Below are 12,611 nucleotides of genomic sequence, written 5' to 3' on the forward strand. Positions count from 1 at the left end.
GACCTTCCCTGGGGTTCTGAAGCTCTGGCAGAACCAATCAGGACCTTCCCTGGAGTTATGGAGCTCTGGCAGAACCAATCAGGTCCTTTTCTAGGGTTCTGGAGCTCTGGCAGAACCAATCAGGACCTTCCCCTGGGAGTTCTGGAGCTCTGGCAGAACCAATTTGGACATTCCCCTGGGGTTCTGGAGCTCTGGCAGAATCAATCAGGACCTTCCCCTGGGGTCCTGGAGCTCTGGGGGAACCAATTAGGAACTTCCCCTGGGGTTCTGGAGCTCTGGGAGAACCAATTATGACCTTCCCCTGGGGTTCTGGAGCTCTTGTGTCCTTGGGACACTGATGATGACTGGGTGAGTGTGTACGATGACACAGATTCCTTGGGACACTGATGATGACTGGGTGAGTGTGTACGATGACACTGAAGCCTTGGGACACTGATGATGACTGGGTGAGTGTGTATGATGACACTGAAGCCTTGGGACACTGATGATGACTGGGTGAGTGTGTACGATGACACTGAAGCCTTGGGACACTGATGATGACTGGGTGAGTGTGTACGATGAGACTGAAGCCTTGGGACACTGATGATGACTGGGTGAGTGTGTACGATGACACTGAAGCCTTGGGACACTGATGATGACTGGGTGAGTGTGTACGATGACACTGAAGCCTTGGGACACTGATGATGACTGGGTGAGTGTGTACGATGACACTGAAGCCTTGGGACACTGATGATGACTGGGTGAGTGTGTATGATGAGACTGAAGCCTTGGGACACTGATGATGACTGGGTGAGTGTGTACGATGACACTGAAGCCTTGGGACACTGATGATGACTGGGTGAGTGTGTACGATGACACTGAATCCTTGGGACACTGATGATGACTGGGTGAGTGTGTACGATGACACTGAATCCTTGGGACACTGATGATGACTGGGTGAGTGTGTACGATGACACTGAAGCCTTGGGACACTGATGATGACTGGGTGAGTGTGTACGATGACACTGAAGCCTTGGGACACTGATGATGACTGGGTGAGTGTGTACGATGACACTGAAGCCTTGGGACACTGATGATGACTGGGTGAGTGTGTATGATGACACTGAAGCCTTGGGACACTGATGATGACTGGGTGAGTGTGTATGATGACACTGAAGCCTTGGGACACTGATGATGACTGGGTGAGTGTGTATGATGACACTGAAGCCTTGGGACACTGATGATGACTGGGTGAGTGTGTATGATGACACTGAAGCCTTGGGACACTTATGATGACTGGGTGAGTGTGTACGATGAGACTGCATCCTTGGGACACTGATGATGACTGGGTGCGTGTGTACGATGACACTGAAGCCTTGGGACACTGATGATGACTGGGTGAGTGTGTACGATGACACAGATTCCTTGGGACACTGATGATGACTGGGTGAGTGTGTACGATGACACTGAATCCTTGGGACACTGATGATGACTGGGTGAGTGTGTACGATGACACTGAAGCCTTGGGACACTGATGATGACTGGGTGAGTGTGTACGATGACACTGAATCCTTGGGACACTGATGATGACTGGGTGAGTGTGTACGATGACACTGAATCCTTGGGACACTGATGATGACTGGGTGAGTGTGTACGATGACACCGATTCCTTGGGACACTGATGATGACTGGGTGAGTGTGTACGATGACACCAATTCCTTGGGACACTGATGATGACTGGGTGAGAGTGTACGATGAGCTAGAGATGGGGTAGTTCTAGTCAGTGGAGGGGTACGATGAGCCAACAGAGCTATAGATAAAAGGTTCAGGGGTGTTAGAGAGTCAGACAGATTGAGGTAGTGAGGGGACGTAAGGAGGGCGGGGGATACAGGAGGGGGTCTGGGGAGAACCTCTTCTCTCCCAGGGGACCTGTCCTGTCCCCCAGATCTCCAGACTTGGTGATATTTCACGGGATGTCGCGTGGCTCAAATTGAAAAACCCTTGATGAATCAATATTTACTGCAGCGGCTAAATGAATAGTAATAAGTCACCGGAGGCCCTAAATCTAGTTTAAAGCCCCGTGCAGCCAGGCCCACTGTTTCATCAAGCTCAATCTGAATTACACAAATGAGATTCCGCACACAGACACACACGCAGGGGAATTAAGATAACTGTGCAACACATCAACAACACACAAAACAAAACGGGCAAACAGTAAGTAACAGAATCTTCCTAATGGAGAGAGACTACAGCATCTCTCCAAGCTGAAATATAATAGCCATGTGTGTCTGTATCTCTTCTGAGTTAGTGGCTGATGTCTCACAGGGCTCCAGATACCTGCAAACACACACGCACAGCAGGTGGCCACGGCTACAAAGACAAAACATACCCGCACTGCACTCCAACTGAACCCTGTATACTATGAATACAACAGTGTGTGTATGTGAGAGATATACAATGGCTTGTAATCTCCTCCCACCACAGCACATTGTGAGGCTTAGGGAAACAGGGTAGCATTAACGCACAAAGGCATTTTAATACATGAATCAACTCCATAACCACATGACCTATTCATTAACTGTGTAATTAAACCATAAGCCTATGTTAATAATCACAATACACCATTAACTGTTTAACTGTCCCATGGTGAGGAGGTCATGAATAACACATTAACGTATCGCCTGTCGCCCAATAATGACCTCATCATAAACATTCATTAACTCTCCCTCTGTCCCCCAGTTATGACCTCATAACCACTTCATAACATCTGTAGAACCCTTCCCATCATCTCATTCTATCGGTTCCATCATTCTGTTTCTGGTCTATCGTTCTGTACGCCTCCCTCACAGAGAGCGAAAGAAAGACAGAATGGATGAGTGTTAAAGAGATATGGAGGGATAAAGAGAAGGGTTAAGTTAGAGCCTTGTAAATCACATGTACATCTCACCCATCACAAGTGCCTATTATGCTAATTAACGCAGAATTAGCTCAGTGGATTTCCCCACTCAGAATAAGAGAGCGTGATAGAAAAAATGAACGATAAAGAGAAAGGTTTCCATTGATCATTCTTGAGATGTTTCTACAACTTGATTGGAGTCCACATGTGGTAAATTCAATAGATTGGACATGACTTGAAAAGGCATACACCGGTCTATAAACTCAGCAAAATAATAAACGTCCTCTCACTGTCACCTGCGTTTATTTTCAACAAACTTAACATGTGTAAAAATGTGTGACTAACAGAAATTGAATAATGTGTCCCTGAACAAAGGTTGGTCAAAATCAAAAGTAACAGTCAGTATCTGGTTTGGCCACCAGCTGCATTAAGTACTGCAGCGCATCTCCTACTCATGGAATGCACCATCCGACCATCACCCCTGGTGAGACAAAACCGCGACTCGTCAGTGAAGAGAACTTTTTGCCAGTCCTGTCTGATCCAGCGATGGTGGGTTTGTAACCGTAGGCGACGCTGTTGCCGGTGATGTCTGGTGAGGACCTGCCTTACAACTGGCCTACAAGCACTCAGTCCAGCCTCTCAGCCTATTGCGGACAGTCTGAGCACTGATGGAGGGATTGTGCGTTCCTGGTGTAACTCGGGCAGTTGTTGTTGCCATCCTGTACTTGTCCTGCAGGTGTGATGTTCGGATGTACCGATCCTATGCAGGTGTTCTTACATGTGGTCTGCCACTGCGAGGAGGATCAGCTATCCATCCTGTCTCCCTGTAGCGCTGTCTTAGGTGTCTCACAATACAGACCTCCCTGGCCACATCTGCAGTCCTCATGCCTCCTTGCAGCATGCCTAAGGCACGTTCACGCAGATGAGCAGAGACCCTGGGCATCTTTCTGTTTTTCAGTCAGTAGAAAGAACTCTTTAGTGTCTTAAGTTTTCATAACTGTGACCTTAATTGCCTAGTGTCTGTAAGCTGTTAGTATCTTAATGAAGGGTACCAACAAATTTCTGCAGCATTGAAGGTCCCCAAGAACACTGTGGCCTCCATCATTCTTGAATGGAAAAAGTTTGGAACCACCAAGACTCTTCCTAGAGCTGGCCTCCTGGCCAAACTGAGCAATCGGGGAAGAAGGGCCTTGGTCAGGGAGGTGACTGGGAAGCCAATGGTCACTGACAGAGCTCCGGAGTTCGTCTGTGGAGATGGGAGAACCTTCCAGAACGACAACCATCTCTGCAGCACTCCACCAATAAGGCCTGCATGGTAGAGTGGCCAGATGGAAGCCACTCCTCAATAAAAGGCACATGACAGCCCTCCTGGAGTTTGCCAAAAGGCATCTAAAGACTCTCAGACCATGAGAAACAAGATTCTCTGGTCTGATGAAACCAAGAATGAACTCTTTGGCCTGAATGCCAAGCGTCACATCTGGAGGAAACATGGCACAATACCTACGGTGAAGCAAGGTGGTGGCAGCATCATGCTGTGGGGATGTTTTTCAGCAGCAGGGACTGGCAGACTAGTCAGGATCGAGGGAAAGATGAACGGAGCAAAGTACAGAGAGAGATCCTTGATGAAAACTTGCTCCAGAGCGCTCAGGACAGACTGGGCCGAAGGTTCAACTTCCAACAGGACAACGACCCTAAGCACACAGCTAAGACAATGCAGGAGTGGCTTCGGGACAAGTCTATGTCCATGAGTGGCCCAGAAAGAGCCTGGACTTGAACCCGATCTAACATATCTGGAGACCTGAAAACAGCTGTGCAGCGATTCACAGGCTCCCAATTCAACCTGACAGAGCTTCAGATGATCTGCAGAGATTAATGGGATAAACTCCCTAAATACAGGTGTGCCAAGCTTGTAGTGTCATACCTAAGAAGAAAAGGGACCATAATCTCTGCCAAAGGTGCTTCAACAAAGTACAAAGTAAAGGGTCTGAATACTTAATGAAACGTGATATCAGTTTTTTGTTTTTAATACATTTGCAAACATTTCTAAAAACTTGTTTTTGCTTTGTCATTATGGGGTATTGTGTGTAGATTGATGAGGGGAAAAAATATGTAATCAATCATAGAATAAGGCTGTAACGTAAGAAAATGTGGAAAAAGTGATGGGCCTGAATACTTTCCAATGCACTCTATATACATTACATGACCAAATGTATGTGGACACCTGCTCGTCCAACATCTCATTCCAAAATCATGAACATTAATATGGAGTTGGTTCCCGCTTTGCTGCTATAACAGCCTCCACTCTACTGGGAAGGCTTTCCACTAGATGTTGTAACATTGCTGCGGGGACTTGCGTCCATTCAGCCACAAGACCATTAGTGAGGTCACTGATGTTGGGTGATTTGGCCTGGCACGCAGTCGGCGAAGGTGTTGGATGGGGTTGGGGTCAGGGGCTCTGTGCAGGCCAGTCAAGTTCTTCCACACTGATCTCGGCAAACCATTTCTGTATGGACCTCGCTTTGTGCATGGGGGCATTGTCATGCTGAAACAGGAAAGGGCCTTCCCCAAACTGTTGCCACAAACTTGGAAGCATAGAATCGTCTAGAATGTCATTGTATGCTGTAGCGTTAAGATTTCCCTTCACTGGAACTAAGGGGCCTAGACCGAACCATGAAAAACATCCCCAGACCATTATTCCTCCTCCACAAAACTTTACAGTTGGCACTAAGCATTGGGGCAGGTAGTGTTCTCCTGGCATCCGCCAAAACGACAGATTGTGAAGCATGATTCATCACTCCAGAGAATGCGTTTCCACAGCTCCAGATTCTAATGGCGGGGAGCTTTACACCACTCTAGCAGTCGCTTGGCATTGCGCATGGTGATCTTAAGCTTGTGTGTGGCTGCTCGGCCATGGAAACCCATTTACTTAAGCACTTGACGAACAGTTATTGTGCTGACGTTGCTTCCAGAGGCAGTCTGGAACTCGGTATTGAGTGTTGGAACTGAGGACAGATGATTTTTACACGGGACGCGCTTTCATACTCTGAGGTCCCGTTCTGTGAACTTGTGTGGCCTACCACTTCGTGGCTGAGCTGTTGTTGCTCATAGACGTTTCCACATCACAATAACAGCACTTACAGTTGACCGGTGCAGATCAAGCAGGGAGGAAATTGAACAAACTGACTTGTTGGAAAGGTGGCATCCTATGACGGTGCCACGTTAAAAGTCACTAAGCTCTTCAGTACAGGCCATTCTACTGCTAATGTTTGTCTATGGAGATTGCATGGCTGTGTGCCCAATTTTATACACATGTCAGCAACAGGTATGGCTAAATAGCCAAATCCATTCATATGAAGGGATGTCCACATACAACTGCATATAGTGTAGCATGTGGTTCACTGTTTATGTATCTGCGAATGAGTGTGTGTGTTACCTGGCCGCCTGGATCCTCTTTGCTCTCCAAGAGAGGGTGTGGCTATAGTTGGCTGTGTGTGCGTTGTCTCCGCCCAGGCATGTCTCTATCTTATAGCGGGTCCTGAACACCCTCTGAATCGCCTGGCTGCGCAGGGTCGGGGAGGCGTGACCTGGGGAGGAAAGAAGAATTGACAGATCAAGAAACCAATACAGGACAGCATATGCACACGCTAATTTAAAAAGGTACAATGTGCCCATGCACCACTGAGGTATTAGCTGGCAAGCCTGTGTTGAGAGTGTTGACAGATACAACAGCATCCATAAATGACAGACACCGACAGAGACACAGACACATTTTTGTCCCCGTGAGACTTCTGATTAGATGATTTTTCTCCACCTCTCCTTCTAGAAGTCCTACAACTCAGTAGCAGGCAGGTGTGCTCTTTAACGAGCTTCACATGTAAAGACGGGAGAGAATAATAAAGGAGGAATATATATGAGCCTAATAAATCATAACTCCCCCCTCTCTCTCTCTTTAAGTTTCATTCCTTATATCATTTTGTAGATCCATCATAGGAGAGGAGAAAAACCCCCCAAAAGAATAGGACTGTTTGTTATTTATTTATTTGGGTGTGTATCCATCATATTGCTTTATGATGGTTGAGCTTGGCTGACATGCTGTGCTGGGTAAAGGATGGCATTTGCATCTGCGAGGATCTGAATCCGCTGCTTTACGCCAATTTACCAAACTAGAGGATTTATCAGAGCCAGGAGTTAGGATGTAGCATTCAGGATCAGGCAGTGTACTGTGAAGACTCAGGTAGAGTCTGATGACTGTGGAAGAATGAATAAGACTGATGATTCTGAAGATCGGAGGACTGGGATGAATCCAGCGGAAATAGAATGTCGGGACAGTGGATTCTAATTTAAAAATAACTTTGGGATGATTCAAGAATGAATAGAACTTCGGGACAATTTCAGAATTGAAATACACATGTGATGATTTTACAACTGAATCCTATAACTGAAGAAAATAAACACGGTGAAAAAAAGTCTTCCAGCAGAATCTCCCATAAATCACCTTCTGTTCACTCAAGACAAACCCTGAGAACCAGCAGTAGAAAAAGAGTGTGTGGGTGACAGAAAGAAAATCTCTCTCTGCTCCCCCTTTCTCGCGCTCCCTCTACCACACATCTCTCACTGTGACAGTGACAATAGTGTGTATTCTTAATGACTGAAGAAGGAGAAAGAGCGAGAGAGAGCAAAGTAGGGACGGACAGAGTGAGACACCCAACAATGTGCCTCCTCTACTAAATTTAAATTATCTGTATCAAATGTCTTTAATTGCCAATTGCTTTGATTGTTGTCATGGTAATTAGCATTTAATAACAAAGCATGACCAAGAAGCAAACAGCAGCTTGGAGGAATGACAAAACAATATATCTTTCTACACCCTCCCTCTCTCTTCTTCAATCCGGTTGACAGGGAGTGTGTCATTGTCAGGCAGCACATAGCTCTCGATCAACTGTAGAATTCATCTCAGACAAACATTTACCTATGATCAAATCACTACACAGCATGCTGAGGCCTGCCCCAAACACACACACTTACATGTATGCGCACACTCGCACAGGACCTGCACACACTAGGGCTGTTCCCGACAATACAAAATCTTGGGTCGACCGAGAGTGGCCTGTTCTTTTGACCAATTAATTAGTATTAATTGTGTGTATTTATATATTAATTAATGTGTATTTTTTCATATACAGTGCATTCGGATATTATTCAGACCCCTTGACTTTTTCCACATTGTTATGCTACAGCCTTATTCTAAAATAGATTTAAAAACATTTACACACAATACCCCATAATGACAAAGCAAAAACAGGTTTTATTACAAATAAAACAGAAATACTCGGGGCAGAAGGGCCTGGGTCAAGAACCCGATGGTCACTCTGACAGAGCTCCAGAGTTCCTCTGTGGAGATGCGAGAACCTTCCAGAAGGACAACCTTTCCTGCAGCACTACACCAATCAGGCCTCATGGCCAGACAAAAGGCACTCCTCAGTAAATGGCACATGACAGCCCACTTGGAGTTTGCCAAAAGGCCCCCGAAGAACTCAGACCACGAGACTGGAATATGTTCCAGGATTCATCCAATGGCATTGAGGAGTATACCACCTCAGTCATCGGCTTCATCAATAAGTGCATCGACGACGTTGTCCCCACAGTGACCGTACGTACATATCCCAACCAGAAGCCATGGATTACAGGCAACATCCGCATTGAGCTAAAGGCTAAAGCTGCTGCTTTCAAGGGGCGGGACACTAATCCAGATGCCTATAAGAAATCCCACTCTGCCCTTTGAACCATCAAACAAGCAAAGCATCAATACAGGATTAAGATTGAATCCTACCACACCGGCTCTGACGCAAGTCAGATGCAGCAGGGCATGAAAACTACTACGGACTACAAAGGAAAAACCAGACGCGAGCTGCCCAGTGACGCGAGCCTACCAGATGAGCTAAATGCCTTTTATGCTCGCTTCGGGGCAAGCAACACTGAAGCATGCACTACAGCATCAGCTGTTCTAGATGACTGTGTTATGCTCTCAGTAGCCGATGTGAGCATGACCTTTAAACAGGTCAACATTCACAAAGCCACGGGGCCAGATGGATTACCAGGACGTGCACTGAAAGCATGTGCGGACCAACTGGCAAGTGTCTTCACTGACATCTTCAACCTCTCCCTGACGGAGTCTTTAGGAGCTACATGTTTCAAACAGACCACCTTAGTCCCTGTGCCCAAGATAGCGAAGGTAACCTGCCTAAATGATTACCGCCCTGTAGCACTCACGTAGGTAGCCATAAAGTGCTTTGAAAGGCTAGTCATGGCTCGCATCAACAGCATCCTCCCGGATACCCTAGACCCACTCCAATTTGCACACCGCCCCAACAGATGACGCAATCGCACTCCACACCGTCCTTTCCTACCTGGACAAAAGGAACACCTATGTGAGAATGCTGTTCATTGACTACAGTGGCAAGTGGCAAGTCTAGGACCAAAAGGCCCCGTAACAGCATCTATCCCCAAACCATGACTGCTGAACAATTAATTAACTGGCCACCGGACTATTACACTGACCCCACACATCCATTTGTTTTGTATACTGCTGCTACTCACTGTTTATCATCTATGCATAGCCACTTCACCCCTACCTACATGCACAAATGACCTCTAACCTGTAACCCCGCCCACACTGACTCGGTATCGGTAACCCTTGTTTATAGCATCATTATTGTTCTGATATTGTGTTACTTTTTATTCATTTTTTCTTTAGTTTATTTGGTAAATATTTTCTTAACTCTTCTTGAACTGCATTGTTGGTTAAGGGCTTGTAAGTAAGCATTTCACGGTAAGGTCTATATTTGTTGTGTTTGGTGCATGACAAATAAAGTTTGATTTGATTTTGATTTGAGAAACAAGATTCTCTGGTCTGATGAAACCAAGATTAGCTCTTTGGCCTGAATGCCAAGAGTCACGTCTGGAGGAAACCTGGCACCACCCCTTTGGTGAAGCATGATGTGGCAGCATCATGCTGTGGTGAGCTTTTCAGCAGCAGGGGTTGGGAGACTCATCAGGATCGCGGCAAAGATGAAAAGAGCAAAGTACAGAGAAACCTGCTCCAGAGCGGACCTCAGATGGGACGATGGTTCACCTTCCAACAGGACAACGACTCTAAGCACACAGCTAAGACAACGCAGCAGTGGCTTCGGGACAAGTCTCTAAATGTCCTTGAGTGGCCCAGCCAGAGCCCGGACTTGAACACAATCTAACATCTCTGGATAGACCTGAAAATAGCTGTGCAGCGACGCTCCCCATCCAACCCGACAGAGCTTGATAGGATCTGCAGAGAGGAATGGGCAAAACTCACCAAATACAGGTGTGCCAAGCTTGTAGCATCATACCTAAGAAGAGTGAAGTCTGTAATCGCTGCCAAAGGTGCATCAACAAAGTAGAATAAAGGGTCTGAATACTTATGTAAACGTGTATATATATATATATATATAAAAAAGGTAATATCACATTTACATAAGTATTCAGACCCTTTACTCTACTATGTTGAAGCACCTTTGGCAGCGATTACAGCCATCAATCAGCATGAAAACAATAAATAAATGCCATACCGTGATCTGGTGTAAACCTCCTAAAATAGGCCTACATGATTACTTCTTATCCCTTGCACAAATAGCCTACAGCTGTCGGTCTTTCCAGAGCTCACTGGCGCAAGGTAATAGTTGATACAATGTTTCAAGTTCCTTGCAGACAGTCCATGCATTGCCAATGTGATTTATAGGATATTTATTTTTAAAATCAGGATATTTGCTACCTGCAGGCTGCAATGTTTTTATTTATTGTCTTTATGTAGGATACTTTTAGATATTGGCAATGGCAATAGAAGTTAATTTTAGATTTGTATCATTTTGATTTAGATTTAATTTTGATTAACACCATGAAATGTATTTTGAGATATGAAGACTATTATAAATTAAATGAAAAACTGTTCCACAAAAATGTGTGTCTGATAATCATAACTTGGCACGCTAAATGAACACAAACACAGAATCTGTGAAGGCCAGCAGCAGCACGAGTATGAGGGTCGGATCGGGAACAGGTGTTTTTCTTCTGGTTAGGCTACATTGATCTCTGGCTCCCTCTTTTTAGTAATTTGCGTGTCTTCATTTTTAATTGCAGTGCTTAAAGCATCAGACAAAGTAGCCTAAATATAGTTGATTATATTAAAACATAGGGTGTGTCTATACAGTACATTCAGAAAGTAATCAGACACCTTGACTTTCACGTTTTATTAAGTTACAGCCTTATTTTAAAAATGAATTAAAAAAAAATAATTCTCAACAATCTACACACAATACACCATAATGACAAATCAAAAACAGGTTTTTAGAAATATTGGCAAATTTATATAATTAAAAAAGACTCCTACAATAGGCCTACATGATCAGGCCTACAAGATCAGGCCTACAAGATCAGGCCTACAAGATCAGGCCTACAAGATCAGGCCTACATGATCAGGTTACACCGGATCAGGGTATGACCTTTATTTTATTTTTTACATGCCGAGTGGTTATCGAAAGGGAGAGAACTACATTGAGGAAATATTGTCATTGTCAATGGATGTAAAAACAGACTTTGTTTACTTGCCGATTGAGGTGAAGAAAAATAAATAACTGAGAATCTCCACAGTGGTGGGGAGATAAGACACAGAAACACTATCAGATCCACAAATGGGCACATTTCTAGGCCTCCATTATGTGCAGGCCAGGTAGCCCAGACCTACTTCTACAGTATGCGTAATCAGGTGTGCATCCTTACCAAAACTTTTCTCACAAGTGTAGCCTATGTTGTGCACACCGCAAAAAACATGTCCACTCTGACAATGACAACGGTAAGACTGTAATAATAATAAATATTGAATGCATTAACATAAGTTACCATAACCAAACAGACATTGTAGATTAGAAATGATGGTAATTAAGGGTAAATGTGCTACTGGTGTGCCATCCCCGCGGCCTTTGCAATGGACTAGTCCACTGAGACAGGTGTGAATCAGAGGTGTCTCGTGTGCCTATAATTTTTATATTTGTTACTCGGTCGACCAACAGCATATGGACCAGTCGACTAAATGGGCTCAGCCCTACCACGCACAAATTTTTATTTTCTATTGTATTATTGACTGTACATTTGTTTATGTGTAACTCTGTGTTGTTTTTGCACTGCTTTGCTTTATGTTGGCCAGGTCACAGTTGTAAATGAGAACTTGTTCTCAACTGGCCTACCTGGTTAAATAAAAGTGAAATAAATAAAAACAAAATAAAACAATTGTGTATGTATGAATGAGGTAAGGCTGTGCGTGTGTGTGAGGTGGTTTGGTTGTGCAGGATTAGTTGCATGGCCTTGTAGTTCCTTCTCCCAGCAGTCATCTGTATTACAGTCAGAGCTATTTGGGCCTCCTGGCAGATGACAGATAGGGCTTGTCACAGACTGCTGCCGTGCTGTGGCTCACACCCCATCCCTCTTACCGACTCCCCGCCTGTGTGTGTGGTGTGTACATTTAGCCCTCCCTCCTATTCCAAACACACCCCACCTAGTCCCAAACGCACCCCACCTAGTCCCAAACACACCCCACCTAGCCCCAAACGCACCCCACCTAGCCCCAAACGCACCCCACCAAGCCCCAAACGCACCCCACCTAGCCCCAAACGCACCCCACCTAGTCCCAAACGCACCCCACCTAGTCCCA

General features: G+C 45.3%; 1 protein-coding gene across 2 annotated transcripts in view; it reads right to left on the minus strand.

The window, feature by feature from the left end:
- LOC135513123 (zinc finger CCCH domain-containing protein 3-like) overlaps positions 1–12,611 on the minus strand; it is a 112,407-nt gene that overhangs the window by 49,051 nt on the left and 50,745 nt on the right. For both annotated transcript variants that reach the window (XM_064935849.1, XM_064935848.1), the window contains exon 4: positions 6,309–6,459. In XM_064935849.1, coding sequence (XP_064791921.1) covers positions 6,309–6,459 — 151 coding nt within the window. The remainder of the gene's footprint in view (positions 1–6,308; positions 6,460–12,611) is intronic.

Source organism: Oncorhynchus masou, chromosome 24, assembly GCF_036934945.1.
Source record: "Oncorhynchus masou masou isolate Uvic2021 chromosome 24, UVic_Omas_1.1, whole genome shotgun sequence".
NCBI classification, from domain to species: domain Eukaryota; kingdom Metazoa; phylum Chordata; class Actinopteri; order Salmoniformes; family Salmonidae; genus Oncorhynchus; species Oncorhynchus masou.